Raw genomic sequence first — 22804 nt, 5'->3', positions numbered from 1 at the left:
TGTGTCTATTTCTTTATTACATGCAGACTCTACAGCAGACTATGAATCATAACCATTAGACGGTAATGCTTCATGGGCTAAGTCCCACATCTTGTTGTGTGAACAGAAGAGGGGCAGTCGGTTTGTTTAGTTGACTGCTTAGATAGTTAGACTTGTGTTTCGGTTTTAAGCCATTCGCCCGGTGTCCTTCTGTAAGAAAATGGGGGAAGAGATGCTTTGTTTGGGGAAGTGTCAGTGGGGAGGGGTGTGGGATATTTCAGAGTTGTTTTATGTTTTTTGGAGCTGCCAAACTAATTTTATTTGTTTGTCAATATTAATATCGCTCATTGGGTGTTTCAGAATGTTTTTCTGCATATATATTATTAATGTCAGTACCTAATACTGCAAATCAGTCAGACATGAGTACTATTTCATTGATTTCTTGGAATGTACGTGGCCTGGGTCCAGGGCCGGCCCTAGGTTCACAGGCACCCTAGGCAAAATAGTAATACGGCGCCCCCCCCCCCCTTCGAATCCAATACACTTTCCCATAAATCTCTGCGCAGAGATTCAGCAGAGGTGTCTACACTAAAGACCTGCTTTAATTTGTTAACATAATCATAACAATAGGAGCTATATCATGCAAAATCCACTTTTTGTAGGTTTTAACCATGTCATACTGTTATTTCCTCTTCAAAAACACCCCCAAAGTGTTTTTTTTTTGTCCCCGTTTGTTTGTGCTTTTCCTGTTTCTGCTGCTCAACTAGCAGCCCCTCCCAGACCTGAGAAAAACGAGCTGTCTGTTGCTTCTACGTCACAAACAGCAGAGCCTCTTCTCCCTGTTCACTGTTCTCCTAAAAGATTGCCTTCCTCCGTGTTTTTTTTTCTCTTAATTGCCGCAGCAGCTTATGCCTCGTTACTGGGTGAAAGGTCGCCTGTTTGTTTGTGAGCTTATCTCTGGAAATTGCCTGTCCTTGGCTGCCATCGTGTGGCGACAGAGGGTAAGTACAGTTACCAATCTTTTAAACCAAGGAGGTTTTAGGAAGTTACGAAAAAGCCTCATATTTCCGACAAAATGAGTCTTCAAGGAATCAAAATCGAGGTAGGGGTAAAAACAATATACTTACTGTTGAGTTTTAAATGTTTAAAAAAAAAACATGATACTTCTTGAATAATAAGAACATTGCTTTATAAAATTATAATACACAAAACTTTCAAGTTTTCTGGGATAAAAGAAGTGCAACAGTGCAAATCCACAAATAATGCAAAACAGTGCAATATCAAAATTACTTTAAACTTTACACTCACAGTTGTAATACACATTAGGTAATGCCACAACACTTGACTCTGTTCCAATTGTGAAAAAGAAAACAACTGGAAGTGCTAATGCAAATTCTTGAACTACGAAGTAAACATATCTCAAAATGTACAAAAACAAAACAAAAAAGCAAACAAACTTCCAAACATTAAACGTTCTGTCTGGGAACAGGCCTTAGTGCAAATTCAAAAATCTGTGGAAAACAGCTGTTTTTTTCTATTCTCACCATAATAATTATTTACAATGTAATAATTAAAATAAATAATGTAAAAAATAAATAGCAAAAATGAACTAACAAAACTCTTCTGTTTGTCAAGTGTTTTTGTCTAAAACTTCACACGTCTTGACTTGCGTGCAGCAAAGGCATCTATGGTTGCATCATACGAAATCTGTCTGGATATTTCTCTATTAATACTCATCACTGCCAGCCCATTAAGTCGCTCCTGTGACATGGTGGACCTCAGGTAATTTTTGATGAGCTTCAGTTTGGAGAAGCTTCTTTCTGCTGATGCAACTGTCACAGGGGTAGTGACAGCAATTCTCAGTGCCACCCACATGTTTGGAAAAACCTCTTTCAGGCCTTTCTCCTCCAGAAAAACAAGAAGTTCAAAGGCTGTCATGTTTTGCTTTGGCCATTTTGGGAAAGACTGCAGTTCCATGATTAATTCTTCAATGTTCAGGTCACTTTTCTCTCCAAAGGAAAGGGTTTGACACAGATCTTTTGCTTGTTTCTCAAGGTCTTCTGCGTTCAGTTTGGGAAAGTTGATGAGGACTCTGAATTTATCAGCTACATCACTCATCATTCCAGTTCTTTCCCTCAAGGATGAAATGGCCACATCCACAATGGTGTTGAAGAATGAAACCTCCATTTTCTTCAAGGCATCTGTCTGAGGTTCATCTGGGGCTTCGTAAGAGAACTGTTGTTTTGTAGTTCTGAGTCTTTTCTCTTTGAGGGCAGCAACTACATTCATGTTCTCGCACATCTCTTTGGCAGATTTTAGGGCTTCATCAAAGCCAGTGTTTCTGTAGCTGGCAAGGGACGCTTCAGCTTTCTCAAGAAGGTCAACAGCTACATCCAACTGCATGGTCTGAGACTGAAGATGTTTGTTCACTATCTGTATTTTGGAGAGAATTTCAAACCATACCACAGTGCAAATACAAAACCGGTATGACCCAATTTCTTCTGCCAAAGACTGTGATTCAATCTTTATAGTTGGATCTGAAGCAGCGTTACGGACTTCTAAAAGCGCATCTCTGACTTTTCCAGCCTGGAATCTAACAGCCGCCACACTGTTGATTCTGCTCTCCCACCTTGTGTCTGCCCAGGACTTCACTGTTATGTCCACATGCTCTTTTAAAGTTGCCCACCTCTGAGTGGAAGCAGAAAACAGATTAAAGAGTTTCTGCAGGTAGCCAAAGTAACATGTGGCTTCAGCAGAGCTTTTTGCTGCATCAGAGACAACCAAGTTCACAGTGTGTGCTCCACATGGCACAAATAAAGCCCTCGGGTTGACCTGGAGCAGTCTAGCTTGGACTCCCTTATTTTTGCCCTTCATGTTTGCTCCATTGTCATATGATTGCCCTCTGCAGTCATCAAATGGGATATTAAGTTGTAGTAATTTCTTAAGAATGAGGGCTGAGAGGCCTTCTCCTGTTGTTTCCTCTGCCTCTAGAAACCCCAGAAAATGTTCTTTAATCTGTGGAGTGCCTTCAACAGAGACAATGCGAATTATAACTGATAATTGCTCCACATGGCTCACATCAGGTGTGCAGTCTAAAATGATTGCGTAATATTTGGACTCATTGATTTCCTTTACAATGGCATGCAAAATCCTTTCACTAAGGCAGTCAATCAGTTCATTTTGAATGGTCTTCCCCAGGTAGGTTGTGTGACTGGCTCCTCCTTCAATCTTAATAATGTGCTCTTTCAGCACAGGATCAAACTGAGCCATTAACTCCACTTCCTTAAGGAAATTTCCATTGTTTGGCTGATTAAGTTGGTCTGTGGAACCCCTGAGTGCAATATTTCTCTCTGCCAGTGACTTAATAATTGCCACAAGTCTGGTGAGAACTTCCCGCCATCTCCTCCTTTCAGCATGTATTATGGCCATCTCAATATTGTCAATTGTTTGACCCTTTTTTGAACGACTTTCAAGTTCTCTCCAGCTTCCCATGTTATTTGTGTGTTCTTTACTGTTTTCATGTGTTTTAAGTATGTCACCACAGTTTTTCCAGTCATCAGTGCCATCCTTGCTAAGTTTAAAAGTCTTCTGTGAGAAGAGCTTGCAGCAGAAACAGTACAAACTATCTTTCTTTTTTGAATACATGAGCCATGACCTTTTGATTTTTTCCCCATTGGTCAACAGTCTGAAGAAATGGCGGTGATGGCAACTTCTTCCATCCTGTTTTTTGGGGAACGAGAAGTCTGACCTTATTACAGGTGGTCCTCGACTAACCAATTCAGTCCTCTCTGAATCAGACAAGTTGGGTGGCCAATCAGCGGGATCAATGGGGGCTGCTGAGATGGGCTCACATACATCTGTTGATGTTGATGGAGCGCCTGTAGGCTGGCGGATTGTATTGAGACTGCTGGTGCTGGGTCCTTCTGTAAGAGATTAAAATACACAAGATGTCAATGACAGGACAAATAAATTTTATTTATTTATTTTTTTACTGTGATTCAAATATTTCTATAAAATGCAGAAAATATATTTGTTTTTCAAAGTATGATAAGTATGCATAATTTGCATTCTGGCATTAAATAAAGATAATGCACACAGTGAGCAACAAACTAAAACACTAAATTGTACCATATTTTTGAAGAACACCAAGATTTTTTTTTTTACTCTTTCTTTTATTTGCCAACAAATGACCATAACATGATGTATTGATTGTTTAAGTAATTGTGTATGCTTTTCTCACGAGTTTATATATATATATATATATATATATATATATATATATATATATATATATATATATATAAAATAGAATGAATGTATATTCCTATATATAATACAAAATGTATAATACTCACCTGGTTCAACCGTTTGAGGTGGTGTCTGAAGAATTACAGTGCTGCTGCTTGGTGCTTCACTGACTGCTCCTGTACAAAGCAAAAACATATAGATCTTTAAGAATTACTTTTTTTCCTCAATTGTTTTTGTGAAAATTATATAATACAAAACATAAAGTGGATGGATTTGATTCAAATCTTATATAAGACGTATAATTACATTGCTACTACTTTGCTATTGTAATGCTCACCAGCATCAACATTTTGAAGTTGTGTCTCAATCACTGCTGTGCTTCTGCTTAATGCTTGAGATGCTGTGTAAAACACCAAATAATAGATTATTGACTTTTTGGTGAGCCAACATAATAACATATATAAGTCATAGACAGTGGAGTATCTCATACCACTCCAACAAAACTATTACATAAACATTAGTAATCCTTTCAACTTACAATGTTCACTGTCACTGTCACTAACAGCCACAGGAGAAGGTAACTGTGAGACCGAGCTTGCTGCCTCTTCTGCAGCAGCTTCTACAGTTGGCCCCTGTCGTGGCTGTAGATATTTTCTCAGAGCATCTGATCAAAAGAAACATGCTTGCACATTACATGAATTTGTGGATTATGCACAAAAGTGACTAAACCAACGAGGTAAAACGTCTGCTCTATTAAATAAACTGGCACAGGCAAGAATGTATGATGTTTCAACAAATAGAGGTAGGTTATAGCACATAATAAGTAGCATTTGACTTAGCTAGCGTTAGCACAATCGTAAATTGACATCCAGATGAAAGGTCGAATTATGTCATTATCCAAAGAATATATACCTCGACTTTGAGCCCGTTTCTCCTCCTCTTCTCTTCTTCGCTTTCTGAAAGCAGCACCCGAAGGCTTGGACAGCCTTTTCATGATAAAAGTTTTATGTTTACAAAAATGACAGCGCTACGACGACGACCATCTCATCAATAAACTGATGGGATGCGCTGCCCATCCCCCACTCACTCACCTTGTAAACTCAACAGCATGCTGTAGTAGCGCGGGGCGCCGCCCCGGCGGCGGCGCCGCAGATCAGATGGAAAAGGATGCATGCGTGACTCACAACTCGCGAGAGTTGTGAGTCATGATTAGTGAAAACGAGTTTTATTTTAAGTTTCACAAAATTTGTAGTTATTTATAGGTTGAGAGACTGAGAGTAAACATAATGGTGCATTAAGAAAGTGAATAAAAAAAAATTTAAAAAAAAAGGAAAGAAAGACTGAGAGGGAGACTGCCATTTGGCGCCCCCTCACCAGATGGCGCCCTAGGCAACGGTCTAGGCCGCCTATGCCGTGGGCCGGCTCTGCCTGGGTCATGCTATTAAAAGAGGTAAAGTACTAGCCCATCTTAAGTTTCTTAAAGTGGACATAGTGTTTCTCCAGGAAACCCATATAAAAGCTACTGAACAGAGACGACTGAGAGCTAACTGGATCTCCCAAGTTTACCAAGCCCCATTTTCATCCAACGCTAGGGGTGTCACCATTCTCTTTCGTAAAAATGTCCCATTTCAATTTGCCTCAGCGACCATGGATCCGAATGGCAGGTATATTTTATTAACCGGAAGTATTAACTCATTCCCTGTTACTTTTGTTAATATATACGGTCCGAATTTAGACGATCCAAATTATTTTTGCAAAATATTGGATTTAATTCCCGATGGCAGCACCACAAATGTGATCATGGGTGGTGATTTTAATTGCTACCTCGACCCATATCTCAATAGACTCTCCTCTCGGGTGCCAGTAACACTGCTATCTGTTCAAACATTGAACAATCTAGCAAAGTCTAGAAACATGGTCGATATATGGAGGCTGCAGCACCCAACAGAGAGAAACTATTCCTACTTTTCTCATGTGCACAAATCTTATACAAGGATTGACTACTTTTTAGTAGTCACAGCATTAATTTCCAACATTGAAAATACTAAACATCATAACATCTTAATTTCGGCTCACTCCCCTGTCTCATTACAACTAAAGCTTGACCTACCAAAACGCACCTATTGCTGGCGTTTTAATCCTTGGTTATTATCAGATCAAGTATTTGTTGACTATATCTCTGATCGGCTTGAGGAGTTCCTTGAGATCAATGATACAGGAGAAGTTTCAGACTCAACGCTCTGGGAGGCCCTAAAAGTAGTAATGAGAGGTCATATAATTTCTTTTGAGGCCTCAAAAAAGAGGGAACAGCGCCATCGCCTGGTGGAAATTGAGAATACACTTCCAACTTTAGAACAGATCTATAGGAGCTCCCTCTCTCAAGAAGATTACAATAGGATTCTGAACTTGAAATATGAATACAATAAAATTCTCAGTGGTACCATAAGTAATCTCTTACTAAAAGTCAAACAAAACTACTTTGAGCTAGGAGACAAACCAGAGAGGCTGTTGGCCAGACAGCTGAAAGGTGCTCAAGCAAATCGCGCAATTTATAAAATTAAATCTAAAACAGGAGAATTTTTGCTAAATCCTAAACAAATAAACTCATGTTTCAAAGATTTCTATTCAGAGTTATATACAGCTAACTCTACTGCCTCCAATGAGGATAGAGACAATTTTTTTGACTCCCTCAATTTACCAACATTAGATGAGTCATCCAGACTGGAGCTTGACTCAGACTTCACCGAAGCTGAGCTAGTTGAGGCAATCAAATCATTTCCCTCGGGCAAGACAGCCGGTCCGGATGGATTTGGCTGCAAATTTTATAAGACATTCCATAGATTCCTAGCCCCGCTTATGATTAGGTTGATAAAGGATTCCACTGTAAACAAAACATTTCCACCATCGCTATATGAAGCAAATATATGTCTTCTTTTAAAAAAGGGCAAGGAGGACACAGATCCCGGAAGCTATAGGTCCATCGCTCTTCTCAATTTTGACCAAAAATCCATCACCAAAGTCTTAGCCAACCGTCTGGGGAGGCATATTTCTTCAGTCATACACCCAGATCAAACAGGGTTTATTCCAGATAAGTTTTCTTTTTGTAATGTGCGGAGGTTACTAAACAACTTTTATACCGACCATTCAGATAACCCTAGAGCAGCGATCTTGGCCTTGGACGCAGCCAAAGCCTTTGACCAAATAGAATGGCCCTTTATGTTTGAATCGCTTAGAAGATTTGGAGTTGGGGATGCTTTTATAAACTGGGTTAAGATGCTGTATCTCTGTCCTAATTCCTCTATCCTCACCAACAGTGACAGATCTAGGTCCTTCAGGCTACATCGCGGAGTAAGACAGGGTGACCCTTTGTCACCTCTTCTATTCGATATGGCTCTGGAGCCCCTTGCAATACGGATCAGGAGTCATCCTTTCATTCAGGGTATTAAGATAAGGGGTGTGGAAAGCCGTATAGGGCTTTACACGGATGATGCGTTATTATATCTTGGGGATCCTGTTGTCTCTATTCCTTATTTACTGGACTTAATTAGGTGCTTCGGCAAACTATCTGGGTACACAATTAACTGGGGAAAAAGTGAATTTATGCCCTTAACAAGTGGTTTAGATCAACATTTTCTTGACACCTTACCTTTTGCAATTGTAAAGGATCATTTTACATATCTTGGGCTTAAAATATCTCAAAATCCCAAGCATCTATTTAAACTCAACTATGCTGACATGATTCTCAAGCTCAAGAATAATATAGAGAAATGGAGAATCTTGCCACTATCCATGTTAGGGCGTATTAATGCAATCAAAATGGTGGCTCTCCCTAGGTTCTTATATTTGTTTCAAAACCTGCCACTTTTTCTCACCTCAAAATTTTTCAAACAACTTGATTCAATAATTCTTCCATTTGTCTGGGGTTATAAGCCACCTAGAATATCCAAGGCACATCTGCAGAAACCTGCAAAGGAAGGAGGATTCGGCCTCCCCATCTTTAAGAATTATTATTGGGCTGCCAACGCCAGGGCCCTGATGTATTGGCAGCAGGCTCAGTCAGCTGAGGTACCTAATAACTCCCCCCAATGGCTTAACATTGAAGCCACTGCTGTAAAAGGCTCCTCCCTTTGTGCATTACTTTTCTCCAAGACTGAATCCCCTCATAAACTGATTGGTGACAATTATGTAATGAAAAATTCTCTTAGAATTCTGAATCAGATAAAAAGTGCCAACAAGCTGCCAGATGTGTCAGTGCATACTCCTATTTGCCACAATCATTCGTTTTTACCATCTATGGTAACCTGGCAATATCCAGATTAATAATTGTGTAGTACTTGATAGTACTCCACAATATCAATCTGGGACCGCTCCATGTAAATCCGTTCGGAGGAAAGAGGCACGGATTGGACAATGCAACAGTATGTCCCGCCTCTGACAGGTTTGTTTTTAGCCAATCGCGGGATCTTCACAACGAGCGGAGCCAATTGGTAGATTAAACTCTGACCAAAACCCGTAGGTAAAAAAGCACAAACAGCTTTACCATCCAGAAATGAGCAAAGAGCCTCTCGTTGTTCTTCCTTCAAAGAAGTGATACGAGATTCAGCTAAAACTGACTTAATAGCAGCATCTACACGATCGTTGTCCTCCTGCCATGTTTGTTTTGATCTACTGACGCTTGGTGTCGTCTTCACACCCGGATATCCCGCCCCACACACGAATACTGCTGCGTGATTGGCCCGAACCAACTTGGCTCTGTACGAACAGTGAATGCGGGAGCGGAGCAAGATGGTTTCTTGAGAGATTTGTGAACTCACAAATATCGTGAGAAATCAACTTACTGGCAAGGTTACATCTGTGGTGGATAAGGTCTTCACAGTTTGGAGACAAAGTGGACTTGTGACCCTGAAAGATCTCTACATAGATAAGAACTTTGCTTCATTCAGCCAGCTGAAAACTAAATTTAAATTATTGAATTCCCACCATTTTAGATACCTTCAAATCAGGCATTATGCTAAAGGTGCACTTACAAACTTTGAAACTATGCCAACGAGCTGTCCTTTCTACGATCTGTTGTTGAGTCCTCCTGATTCTAGGCACCTGATATCCCGATTTGTGAGGCTATTCTCCACCATTGTATCCATGCAGCATCTTAGAGAAATCTGGTCAAATGATTTGCAACTCGAGGTTTCTGAAGACACATGGAAGGAAGCCTTAAGTGGCATTCATAAATGCTCCATCAATGTTAGGTACAAGTTGATACAGTTCAAGGTCATCCATCGTTTACATTTTTCAAAGCTTAAATTACATAAAATCTTTCCATCAGTTTCTCCACTATGTGACAGATGTAAGGGTGCAGAGGGCTCCTTATCTCACCTTTTTTGGTCGTGTCCTCAGCTGCATAAGTTTTGGTGTGAAGTTTATCAATGGCTTGGTGCAGCATATAATTTGGACATATCCCCCGACCCAGAACTGGCTCTCTTTGGTCACTCAGAGTCTGCTCCCAGCCATTCGTTGACGGTGCGACAGGCACTACTGCTGGCTATGGTTGCCGCAAAAAAGATGATTCTCCTGGACTGGAGGTCCCCCAATCCTCCATGTTTCAGGAAGTGGCTCAATGAAATGATCAACATTATTCAGATGGAAAAAATACGCTTCTTCAGAGCTGGTGCACAAAACAAATTCCTGGACATTTGGGGCCCATTTATTGACAATCTTAACAACTAGTACTTGCTCATTCAGTCTGTACTGTATTATCTCTGTAACACCCGACTGTTAAATGTTGTAGCTACAAAGCGATGCATATGTGTGACTTTTTTCTTTTGTTTTGCAGCTCCATGGTTTGTTTTGTTTTTCTTTCTCTTTGTGGTTTCGGTTCTATTTTGCTTTTATTTGTTGTACACTTTATATAACTGAAAATTGGAGAAAAAAAAATACTTAAAAAAAGAAGAATGGGTACTGACTTCTCCCGATTAGTCACAACTGAGGCGGTGGGATTATGGTACACCAGCTGCACCCAGGAGATAAAAGATTCATCTAGGCCAAACCTCTGCAATACTTTAAATAAATATCCCCACTCCACTTGATCAAACGCTTTTTCTGCTTCTAGAAATAAAACAGCGTGTTTAGAATCTTTATCAAACCTATAATATATAATATCGAGCACTCGTCTTGTATTGAAAAAAGAAAACCGATTTGGGATAAATCCTGTCTGATCCATGTGTACAATGGATTCAATACATTTATTTAATCAGTTAGCCAATATTTTAGTAAAAATTTTACAATCTAGGTTAAGCATGGAAACTGGGCGATATGATGCTGGATTAGTGTCATCCCTATCTGGTTTCAATAGGAATGCTACATTGCTCAAAAAAAATTAAAGGAACACTTTTTAATCTAAGTATTGCATCAAGTCAATCAAACATGTGGGATACTGATCTGGTCAAGTAAGTAACTGAGGAGCTTTTTAGTCAGTTTCAGCTGCTTTGGTGTTCATGAAATTAACAACAGATGCACTAGAGGGGTAACAATGAGACACCCCCAAAACAGGAATGAGTTTACAGGTGAAGGCCACTGATGTTTTTTTTCCTTCCTAATGTTTTCTGACTGTTTTTCACTAGTTTTGCATTTGGCTAGGGTCAGAGTCACTTCTGGTAGCATGAGGCGATACCTGGACCCTACAGAGGTTCCACAGACAGTCCAACTCCTCCAGGATGAAACATCAATGTGTGGCATTGCCAGAAGGTTTGCTGTGTCTCCCAGCACATTCTCAAGCGCATGGAGGAGATTCCAGGAGACAGGCAGTTAGTCTGGGAGAGCTGGACAGGACTGTAGAAGGTCCTCAACCCATCAGCAGGACAGCTATCTGCTCCTTTGTGCAAGGAGGACCAGGATGAGCACTGCAATAGCTCTACAAAATGACCTCCAGCAGACCACTGGTGTGAATGTCTCTGACCAAACAATCAGAAAGAGATGAGAGTGGTCTGAGGGCCCAGCGTCCTCTAGTGCCCGCTGTGCTCGCTGACCGGCACCGTGGAGCTCGGTTGATATTTGCCATAGAACACAGGAATCTGCAGGTCCACCACTGGTGCCCTGTGCTTTTCACAGATGAGAGCAGGTTCACCCTGAGCACATGTGACAGACATGAAAGGGTCTGGAGAAGCCGTGGAGAACGTTCTGCTGCCTGTAACATTGTTCAGCATGACTGGTTTGGTGGTGGGTCAGTGATGGTGTGGGGAGGCATATCCATGGAGGGACACACAGACCTCTACAGGCTGGACAATGGCATTCTGACTGCCTTTAGGTATCAGGATGAAATCCTTTGACCCATTGTCAGACCCTACATTGGTGCAGTGGTCCTGGATTCCTTCTGGTGCAGGACAATGCCCAGTCTTATGTGGTAAGAGAACTCATGCAGTTCCTGGAGGATGAAGGAACTGATACCATTAGCTGGCCCCCACGCTCACCTGACCTGAATCCAATAGAACACCTTTGGAACATTATGTTTTGTTCCATCAGACACCATCAGGTTGCTCCTCAGACTGTCCAGGAGCTCAGTGATGCCCTGGTCCAGATCTGGGAGGAGATACCCCAGGACACCATCTGTCGTCTCATTCAGAGCTTGTCCTGACATCGTCAGTCTGCATACAAGCACATGGAGGCCATACAAACTACTGAATACCATTTTGAGTTGCTGCCAAGGAATTTCAGAAAGATGGACCAGCCTGCCACATCAGTTTTTCACTTTGATTTTGGGCTGTCTTGAATTTAGCCCTCCTGGGGGGGGCTGTCTTGAATTTAGCCCTCCTGGGGGGTTGATCATTTTCATTTCCATCAAACAATGTGGCACTTTTCATTCCTGACACATTATCCAGTCCATATCAATGCTAAGATCCAGTTTGTTTTTCCCCGCATTGAAATAATGATGTGTTTTCAAAGTGTTCCTTTAATTTTTTGAGCAGTGTATATCTGCCTCATATGAAGTAGAAGGTAATGTTTTAACATCCAGTGAGTGAGATAACATCCTAAGCAGGAGTGGGGATATCTGTTCAGAAAACTTTTTATAAAATTCAGCCCCAAAACCATCAGGTCCAGGGGTTTTCTCATTGGTTAAAGATTTAATAGACTTCGTTATTTCAGTTACTGTTATGAGTTCATTCAAAATAGTTCTTGAGTTATCATCTAATCTGGGAATCGAAACATTATCCAGCCAAGAATCAATATCACCTTTTGCCTTTGATTTATATAGTTGTTGGTAAAAATGTAAAAAACACTCATTGATTGCCTTAGGGTGAGTGAGAATACCACCCGTAGTTGAAGTAATTTTATGTATTGCACGGCTATTCTGCTGCCCCCGGAGTTGACGAGCTAACAGCGTATGTGGTTTGTCACCAAGTTCAAAGTAACGCAGGCGGAGCTGAGACATTTGATCACTAACTTGTTTGTTAAAATAGTGCTATATTCATATTTCAACTTGACAATCTCTTGTAACGTTTGATCATTGCCACACCATCTGTATAATGTTTCCATCTGTGCTAATTTATCATCTATTTCTTTTAACCATAAATTTCTTTGTTTTTTCTGTGCTGCCTCATATTACATGCCCCCTCATGACCACTTTAAACGTTTCCCACAAAATAGAATCGGATGTGTCTGAGGTATCATTATTTTGCATAAATTCTCCTATTTTTGAAGAAAAATAATTGCAAAATTCCACTTCATTAATCAGTGAGGGTCTCAGCCTCCATATAGGTTTGTGCCTTGGCACATTAAAATCCAGTGTAACACTAGTAGGGGCATGATCCGATAATACAATATTATGATATTTACAATCTATCACATTTGGTAAAAATGCTGAATCTCATAAAAAGAAATCAATGCGTGAGTAAGAATTGTGTAATTTTGAAAAAAAGGAATACTCTCTATCTGTAGGGTGTTGTAATCACCAAATGTCTACTAAGTTGGTAGAGGAGATAAGACTGTTTAAAGTTGTGAAAAGCATTTGTAGGTTCCACTTGCCTTTGAGAAGATCTGTCCAGATGCCAGTCTAAAACCACATTATAATCTCCAGCAATAATTAAATTAGTATTTGTAAGGTCACCTAATTTTTCAAAAATCTTACGGAAGAATCCAGGATCATCAACATTCGGGCCATAGATATTGACCAATGTAACATGTATAGAGTATAACTGACCAGTTACAATAAGAAATCTACCATAATTATCACTTACAGTTTTAATGTGTTGAAAGGCAATATTCTTTTTAATTATAATTGCAACCCCACGAGCCTTGCTTGAAAAAGTGGATTGGAATATATGTCCTGCCCAGTTACATTTAATTTGAGCTTGTTCAGATGGTCTAACATGGGTTTCTTGTAAAAAAAAATTACATCAGAAGACAAAGATTTTAAATGGGCAAATATCTTAGCTCGTTTAAGATGATGCCCCAAGCCTTTTACATTCCAACTCACCATAGTGACCCCTCCACTGGCACTACTAACTGTAGACATAAAGAAATTGTAAAAATAAATACTTGGAAAGGGCTAGAGGACATAGATACCCTGTACAAACACAAATAACAAAAACCAAACATTGTACTAAACGTGTACAAACTCCCCTCAACCCCCCCCCCCCCACACACACACACACACACACACACTTTCCCAAACAAAGCAGGATGAAAACCCAACCTAACATACTATCAAAGGGGAATCAACAGTACTTAGCTATTCACTAAGCTGTTTGACACTAACCACCCAGCCCCCTCACAGATAAAGCAAATTATTTAAACAAAACACAACTAAAGTGATCTTTAAACAATTACTTAAATCATGTGTAACAAAAAGTGAACAAACAAATATATTTGTAGGAGACCTATGTGATATTATTGCTCCCATTTATTAATAAATGGGGCACTACCTTACTTATGTGAGGAAATAAATTAGAATTTATTAATTATTAATTAAAATTTTGATCATTCTCGGATCAAAAGTCTTGAATCTTTGGTTAAAGGGACCACATTCTTGCACAAGAAACACTCAAAACTGTAATTTGGTCTAAAATAAAACATTTATTGACTATTCTATGAAAATAATGACAAGTGAACTATATACAATGCAGATATGATGTGTGTATGTGCGTGCAGGACTACGTGTGTGTGTGTGTGTGTGTGTGTGTGTGTGTGTGTGTGTGTGTGTGTGTGTGTGTGTGTGTGTGTGTGTGTGTGTGTGTGTGTGTGTGTGTGTGTTGTTGATCCTCAGGGCCAGTGACCCCCTGATTAACTTACTCAGCTGTTAGGGAATCACCAGACCAGCTCTCCATCCTTCGGGTCCGGTCCTACTGCCCCCTGAGATCTTACTCAGAGGGATGCTGCAGAACTGTTAAGCTGGTTGACGAGGAAAATTCGCCTAGCTGTCTCACTGCCTTCATCCAGATGCCTATCCCTGCTTCCTCTGATAATTAATTTAACCGAGTAGCCACTTCGGTAAAGTTAAATTTAACCACCAGACACACCTGTTAACAGCAGCTTTTCCTCTCATAGATCTTGCACTTGGTAAGTTGCTAGGTTTAATTCAGAGGTTATGGACATATAGACAACCTCTAGGATATGTTTAAACCGGGCCAACCTGACCCCTATGACTAGGTAACCTTTCAGAACCTTTGCTATTGTTATGCACGCAGTAATCTGACTTTTTACATCCAGAGCTAGATGTATAAGTATTCATTCAGGGATAAAAATAGCACTTGCAATTTGTTGTCTTTAATTGCAGGAAAATGCTTTATTAAAATATATTTAGCAGGGCAAAAGCATAGCCAATAAATCATCAGACAAATAATCAAACCTTAGATAATATTCAAATCACTCATCCTAACTCCTAACTGGTATTATGCTTTCCTAAAAGAGAAGTAATATTCACCCAGATTACATAATTTGGAGGGAGAGCAGCTCGGTGTGGCCACACCCGGCTGCTCACCTGAGACCCGCCGGGGCCCAGGGGGAAGTGGACGGGGGTCCGACCAGATTTAGATCTGCATATATCCATTTTTGTTGTTTGGTCCAGTATTCCTCACATGGAAAATAGAGTTCAGTAATGTTCCTTCAGACAGCATTATTTCCAGATCACAGTTCAGTAATCCTCCAACACTGCAGGAAACGCAGTACTTTGGTCCATAATTCCAATAGAACAGTTATTCCTTTGCAGATCATGTTGAATTCCCTGTCCGAGTTACGTGGTAATCATCCCCTGTGCTCAGACTGATGTCTGGATTGCACCCAGGCAGATACCCGCAACAATCTCCCAACTTGCGTCTCGATCAGATGTAATTTATAGTTTACTGTATCTTTACCCCCTCCCAACTCACACACTTGCCCCATACACTGACCGCATGATCACCTCCACTTTTAAGGAACTGAAACTGTCTGTTTTGGACTGTCCAGACAGCCCATCTTGCCCCCCCCCCCCCCCCCTGATCTCTCCTGTCTGCAACTCAGCACAGGCTCCTGATCAGGAAATGGAAACGCAGATGTCAGCCTCTAACTGTCGCTGGCATCCCATTGTGCAATCTTTTGGACAATGTGTACAGACTTATTAAAAAAACCCAATCTATTTTGAGTCTAGTGACCTTTACTGTGAACACTTGACCCTAGTTCACTTAACTCGTGACTTCTCACCTCAATACAAAGTTAAAACCCTCTTATCTTAACAGTAGTCAAATCAAAACTCTTAAAAGCATTCCCATTTCATAAAGCATAAGTTCCTCTTTTAGTCAAATCTATCAAAAACATCAGTTTTCACAGTGAGTCACGCTTCTGACTTCTACACTGTTTCAACATTAAAGAATGTAAGAATAGACACTTGGTTAGTTCACACTCATTCATTAGGTTATGGCATAATCTGATCCTAAATCACAGGTTATAATATCACAATGTTCCCTTATTTAGCTGTTGTTCTGTCAGAGTCTCCGCTTTGTGGCTGATTCTGGGATCTCATATCTCCATGCTTCACAACAGTGTGTGTGTGTGTGCGTGAGGGACTTGTGTGGATGTGTATGAGAGAGAAGGAAATATGGTGAGGATTAGCCAAAGAGCTAACTTGACGAGGTAACCGGTAATTTGGATTAAGAATCTTAATGATTTGTAACGGAATAAACGGATTAAATGAAGTAATTAATCAGGCGGTTAGTACATCACCCAGAACAGGCAGAGAACTCAGCTGGATTTGACTGAAGTTGAACCGTCTGGTGCTGGGACACAGAGGATGCCGGTAGATCTCACAACGATCAGGGAAGGCCTTGCTTCTCAGACGCTGTGTGTCACGATGGCTGCCAGGGGCGTCCTGTGTAAGGAGATCGGTCTGTTGACAGGAGGTCTGATCCAGCAGATCTCTGGTGGTCACAGCTGAAGAAGCTGGTGTCCGGTGACAACATTCACTTGATTAAAAAAAAAATGAGGCGGGTTCTCAAGCTTTAACCAGGTCAAAGAAACCGCCAAATTTCACTGAGCAACAGTGTGTGCAAAACACGTGTGTCTCGGGATTTTTTTAATACATCTGTGATCTGAATTGAGACGTGTGTCCCAAGCAGCAGCAATCAGCTGTAGAAGCTCCGCTGCTCACGGTATCCCCCCCCCCAATCGGAGCGCACCCCCCCGCAGGTTGGCCCGCTGTTCGATTGTTTACAAGCTTTTTGGCCCAAAGCCACATCTACTTGCCGACACCTGCTCTAGAGAGCACCGGGCGTTGTCCGGCTTATATCAGGCCAAGGGGGCCATGGGAGGACCTCAAGGCGGAGGGAAGCTTCGGCGCGAATCTCTGGTGAAATTTGACTCTCTTTTGTTCTCACAGAGAGGCAGCGAAGAGGGAATGATCCAGAAGTCTGTTCAAAATATAGCATTAAACACGCAAAACGTGATCTGTCTATTCCTTCACCACAATTCAGTGGTGTGAAAGAGAAATGTGTGTTCCTAAATGTGCAGATTAATACATATGTTCATATTATGTGAATTATTTCATTCATGACTATATGTTTATGTTTAGGACATTAAACTATATATGTCACAGTGAAAATATAATAAGTCATGCAGGTGGTAACGAGTAAATGCAATTTTCACCTTACAACCTAAATACAAAATAAATTCAGAGGTTAATACTAGAATTCATTCCAAAATCCTGTGGGAGGAATTGAATTAAACCGGCATTTTGATATCTGGACTTCGGTAATAGATAGAATCATCATTTTTGAATATGCAACAGACAAAGGACTTTCAGTAACTTTGGTAAACCTGAAAATTCAAAATACATATCAGAAATATTAATTTTGAAGAGGTTCAGTTCCTTCAGTTGGAGAGATTCTGGCTCTTCCTCTGTGTTCTTCTCCAGCAGGTCATAAAAGTTTTTATTGCTCTTATCTGATCTGGTGGAAGGCAGCGACAGGACCAGAGCACACATTCCAGGAGTGGAAAAAGGGTTAGAGCAAAAATAAGGTGTTCAACAAACATTTAAGCATAAAAGTGAAAGTCATTGTCTTTTAAAAAGAAAAAGTTATTCCAGGTGTATGGATCTCCATCCCTCTGTGAAGGTCTGAATGTCCTTTTCCTGTGAATAAAAGACATAGAAATACACTGTCCCCGGCTTTCCTCCAGGAATGGGGGAAGGGAGTTCAGCATTGGAGAGAGAGTGCTTATATGAGTTTGATCCTAGGCCTTTGGAAAATTCCTACATATTTATGTAAACAACCAGATATAAATGTGCAAACTTTGAATCCTAAGAATTTGTTACCTGAGTTACCAAACTGACTTGGCCTCAAAACGTCCCTTCACAGACCACAGAGCCTGCTAAAGTTCAGTTCTCTCTTGCGACTTCCACACTTGGCAATGTAATGTCCACAAAGCGCTTCGCCTCCTCCGGGGTATCAAACCTGGATGTAACATTGCCATGGGTGACGATCAGGCGTGTAGGATAGAGGAATCCTGTGCGTATGCCAGCTGCCTTCAGTTTTCTCCTAATGTCCTCAAAAAATTGACGTCGTCTCATAACCTCAGCTAGCCTCGCTGCTCTAGACCCAGGTCTGAAGGCACAAGGGTCTAGGAACTCTCGACAGGGAGGGAGGCGGCTAAAAGGTTGTCTTTCAAATCACTCTGCAGCAATTAGGTAGGTATACAACCAATCAGCGCAACAAATAGGCTGACATAGTTCCTAGAGCGCCGGTGGATTGTGACTAAGTCCCATTAGCTTCTCAACCAGCGGAGCCAACTGGTATATTAAGGATTTGCCATATCCCGTCAGCATAAGTCCAAATACGTCTTTCTTCTCAATGAAACACTTCAGTGCCGTCCTTTGTTTATCTTTCAAGTTGAATTTTAGCTTCAAATCTTTAAGGACTGTGGCCAAAGCCGAGTCCAAAGATAACTGTTTATTGTTTCCGGTTGTTTCTGTCAGAATCGTCGCGCCTCTGTCGTCACTTAGTTACGCCCGCCTTCTGACTCTACACTTCATGGTGATTGGTCCGGCCAGTTTTAGGAGAATCCAGCCTCGAGCCTTATGGAGGGTAACTAGACCCACCCTGGCAGAGAATTAAATTCGTTGCTGTGGGTTGTATAGCGCGGCTTGGCTAAACCTCAGCAGGAAAATCAAAGAAAATGTGGATATGCTTCCCCTGATATATTAAAGGTGCCTGTTGCTTTGCAAGTTGTAAAGCGAGTTCCTTTTCCTGATCATTGTAAATCCTGGCAATCAAAACACGGGGCCTATTAGCACTTTTAGCTGCCAGGCTGCCCAGCCGATGCACACGATCCACTTTTACGGGCTTTGGGAATTGATCTCTGCCAAGCAAGGTGGGAAACAAACTCAGCAGGCTCCCCCTTTTCCATATTTTCTGGCAGGCCAACTATTTTAATATTCTGACGTCTGGACCGTGATTCGAGTTCAATCACTTTCTCCTGTAGGGCCTTGTTAGCAGCCTCAAGCACAGCTGCCTGCTGCTCTAGCTTGTGCAGCCTAGCATCATGCTCACTGCTCATGTTTTCCACCTCAGTAATACGGGTCACATGCTCCAGCAAAGTGGCTTGATTGTCTTTCAGAGTGGTCTCCAACGAGTTAAATCTGGCATCCATCTTGTTGCTCATTTCTTGTATTGCAGCAAGGACTGCTGTAGTCTCCGGAGCTTGGTTAGCTTGTAGCCCAGTTAGCGTTAGCATGCTATCCTCGTGTAGCTCATCCTCCGTAGCATGCTCGGGAATTTTCTTACTCCTTGTGGCCTTTTTGGTGGTATTCTTAGCGGAACTCACTAAAAAAAATATCCAATGAGTCAGTATCTGCAGGTTGTTATAATGAAAAAAGCTTCTTTTTAAAATAAATATCCATACATCGGTGAGGAGCTCTTACAAACATGTCTACTCTCTCATACGCTCAACAGCGCCCACCTTTCTCCACCAATCCTCTTTTTACACCTCTCTGCCTTTCAGGGGAACCTTCCTCCAGATTACCAGATCACACTGATTGACATCGGGCTGGTGCTGGAGCTCCTGATGGGCGGAGCTTACCGCTGCAACTACACCAGGAAGACCTTCAGGACGCTTTACAACAACCTGTACGGCCTCAAAAGAGTGAGTCAACCCATAAACAGCACGCCAGAACCTCTGACCGCTCAGTCCGATTTACATTTCAGACTGTTAGATCTGAGGAACATCTAGAGATGAACCTACCTCCATCCCTGCATCAGTGCATTCTTCAATCAGTGTGTCTTCTGTCTTACAGCCCAAAGCTCTGAAGCTTCTCGGCATGGAGGTAAGTAGGAGTTTCTGACATTTTAACTGCAGGCGATCTCTTCTCAAAGGAACCTTTTCTGACCGGGTCTGGTCCGGTTCCTGCAGGATGATGAGCCCCGACCCAAAGGGAAGGGAAAGAAGAACAAGAAGAAGGAGGAGGAGGTGGACATCGACGTGGACGACCCCGAAGTCAGCCGGTTCCAGTACCCCTTTCACGAGCTCATGGTGTGGGCGGTGCTGATGAAGCGCCAGAAGATGGCGCTGTTCCTATGGCAGCGCGGTGAGGAGGCCATGGCCAAAGCTCTGGTGGCCTGTAAGCTCTACAAGGCCATGGCCCATGAGTCTTCCCAGAGCGAGCTGGTGGATGACATTTACCAGGACTTGGAGAACAACTCCAAGTGAGTCTGGGACCATTGTGGGAGTTTAGAAGCAAGGGGCACCAGGACAAAGACTTCTAAGGAGGTTAATGACCTCCAACCAGAACTCATAACAACCAGATTATCAATTTCAACCAGGATAAGGTTTCTAGAGCTGACTGGCTGATGGAACCAAACAGGCTTCTGTTCATGACTAAATATTTCTCTCTCAGCAGGTGAAAAAATGTCTGCCAACGATTAATCAGTTATTGATTGATAACGTTTCCATTTATCCGAAGAAAATTATTGGCAGTTTGTATCACTAATCAGTATGAAAGTTCAATATATACCAAACTGCACCAAATAAATATCCAGGAGGGCAGCAGCCAAATGTACCTGAGAACACTGAAAACACCACTGGAAGGTTAGTGTGGAGTTCTGGTTTAAACTGGAAGCACCAGTCATACCAGTGACACCAGTGGAAGGTTAGTGTGGATTTCTGGTTTGAGCTTCATTCAGCTCCAGACCTGAATGAAGCAGGTGGTTCTGAAGCTCAGTGTGAGTCCACTTTGATCTACATCCAGGGTTCCCATTTTAAAGGTCTGGACACACTGTCAGAACAGTGAGGATCCTGAGTTTAGCCTGATGGTGGCGCTGTTGTGTCCCTGCAGGGAGTTCGGTCAGTTGGCCTACGAGCTGCTGGACCAGTCTTACAAACACGATGAGCAGGTAGCCATGAAGCTGCTGACCTACGAACTGAAGAACTGGAGTAACTCCACCTGCCTGAAGCTGGCCGTCGCCGCCAAACACCGAGATTTCATCGCCCACACCTGCAGCCAGATGCTGCTGACCGACATGTGGATGGGCTGCCTGAGGATGGGCAAGAGCAACAGCCTGAAGGTAGCAGAACGTTCTTCTCAGGGTGGAGAGATGAAGTCTGACAGTAGCAGCTTCACACTCAGATCATCAGCATGAAGGTAAAGTTCAGTCATGTTAAGTCCTGTCAAACCTTCTGCAGGTGATCTTAGGGATCATCTTCCCTCCTGCCATCCTGCTCCTGGATTTCCGTCTCGGAGATGAAGCTTCACATCATTCGTCCAAAGACAGTGAAGACGTTAAAGCTAAAGACGACGACAAATCCAACAAGGTATGAAACCGGCAGCAGCAGGTTGTTGAGGTGAGACCGGAGCCGTTTGAGTAACCAGGAGTCTGTTTCAGGACGCCGTCTCCACCGTGGACTCTACGTCACGGAAAGGAGATGAAGAGGAGAACCAGAAGACTCACCACAAGAGGATTCCCATCGGGAGGAAGATCTACGAGTTCTACAATGCTCCATTCACCAAGTTCTGGTTCAACACGGTGAGTTCCCTTTACTGTAGTGGTTCCTGAACGTTCCTCAGCTTCGTGGTGACTCGTAGTCCCAGATAATAGTTTAAATATCAGATCTGCAGTGATCAGCTATCTAATGAATTCATCCTCCACCTGCTTCCATAAATCATTCATCAGTTTCAGTCATCTCTAACGAAACAGTTGTCTGACTGCAGCTTCTTCACAGTGAAGATCTTCTGGCTTCTGTCCTCTATGGCAGAAAACTGAAATCTTTAGACCAAACAGCTGATTGGTTATTGTAATAAATAACCACAGATGAGATAAAGTGAACAGATAACCAGACCTGCTGGTGTTCTGCTGGTGTTTGGAATTGTGGCAGTGAGGAGGTCTGCAGGAGGAACCTTGTTTCACATGTTTGATTTTTATTCGCATCTCTAAACATCTTTGTGACCAATCAGGTCTCTGAGATCCAGTTCAGTCAGAAGAACAGCTGCCCTCTGATTGGATGTTGGTCCAGCAGAGATCTGAGAAGTATCACTAGTGTACAGGTGTTGCCCCTGTTCTGTGTAGGGGCTTTTGAATTGGCCACGGAGGGCAAACAAAGTTTTTTTAATTGAACTAAACTGAATGAATGTTTGCTGCTGCTGAGAGTCAGCAGGTAGAAACAGAAGCATCTCATCAGAGCTTCGTTATTCTGGAGGTTAAGTCTCCTAGAACTTGTTCCTCAGCTGCTGTAACATGGAGGAAAAACAGCTGCCAGATGTTTGGAATAAGCTCCTCCCACTGGATGCAGCATCAGAGTTTAAATCAGGTTTAACTCCTGAGTTAGAGACAACAGGTCAATAATAAATATCACTCTATATGCTGTATAAATATCAGAGATGGTGTTCTAACAAACACTAAGATCTTCAACCAGAGCTCACCTGAGTTCAGGTGAATGCTGCCTTGTTGTCTGTACCATGTGACCTGAGCAGCAGCTCACCTGTGTCTGTCAGATCTCCTACCTGGTGTACCTGATGCTCTATAACTACATCATCCTGGTGAAGATGGAGCGCTGGCCGTCACTGCAGGAGTGGATCGTCATCTCCTACATCATCACCCTGGGCCTGGAGAAAGTCCGACAGGTAGCACAC

General features: G+C 42.0%; 2 protein-coding genes across 2 annotated transcripts in view; one reads left to right on the top strand and one right to left on the bottom strand.

The window, feature by feature from the left end:
- The window catches only part of LOC110951781 (transient receptor potential cation channel subfamily M member 1-like), a 62506-nt gene that overhangs the window by 30561 nt on the left and 9141 nt on the right, over nucleotides 1–22804 (top strand). The window contains exons 14-20 of the mRNA XM_051944604.1: nucleotides 19684–19824; nucleotides 19976–20005; nucleotides 20092–20384; nucleotides 21014–21242; nucleotides 21361–21489; nucleotides 21561–21701; nucleotides 22667–22795. Coding sequence (XP_051800564.1) covers nucleotides 19684–19824; nucleotides 19976–20005; nucleotides 20092–20384; nucleotides 21014–21242; nucleotides 21361–21489; nucleotides 21561–21701; nucleotides 22667–22795 — 1092 coding nt within the window. The remainder of the gene's footprint in view (nucleotides 1–19683; nucleotides 19825–19975; nucleotides 20006–20091; nucleotides 20385–21013; nucleotides 21243–21360; nucleotides 21490–21560; nucleotides 21702–22666; nucleotides 22796–22804) is intronic.
- Nucleotides 451–5653, bottom strand: LOC127532629 (zinc finger MYM-type protein 1-like). Its single transcript, XM_051944605.1, has 5 exons — nucleotides 5140–5653; nucleotides 4766–4891; nucleotides 4565–4627; nucleotides 4335–4403; nucleotides 451–3902 (listed from the first exon to the last, which is right to left on the bottom strand). Exons 1-5 carry the CDS (start codon nucleotides 5219–5221, stop codon nucleotides 1624–1626), a joined length of 2619 nt encoding a protein of 872 aa, XP_051800565.1. The 5' UTR covers nucleotides 5222–5653; the 3' UTR covers nucleotides 451–1623.

This window comes from Acanthochromis polyacanthus, chromosome 2 (assembly GCF_021347895.1).
Source record: "Acanthochromis polyacanthus isolate Apoly-LR-REF ecotype Palm Island chromosome 2, KAUST_Apoly_ChrSc, whole genome shotgun sequence".
NCBI classification, from domain to species: Eukaryota; Metazoa; Chordata; class Actinopteri; family Pomacentridae; genus Acanthochromis; species Acanthochromis polyacanthus.
This window is presented reverse-complemented; position numbering and strand designations above follow the sequence as displayed.

What these genes read in the sequence shown, in the direction of transcription:
- LOC127532629 (XM_051944605.1), bottom strand. Translation starts at nt 5,221, where the DNA reads ATGAAAAGGCTGTCCAAGCCTTCGGGTGCTGCTTTCAGAAAGCGAAGA. An exon ending in GAAACGGGCTCAAAGTCGAG is followed by an intron (nt 4,892 to 5,139) that starts GTATATATTCTT and finishes TCTTTTGATCAG; the next exon opens with ATGCTCTGAGAAAATATCTA. An exon ending in ACCTCAAACGGTTGAACCAG is followed by an intron (nt 3,903 to 4,334) that starts GTGAGTATTATA and finishes AATCTCTTACAG; the next exon opens with AAGGACCCAGCACCAGCAGT.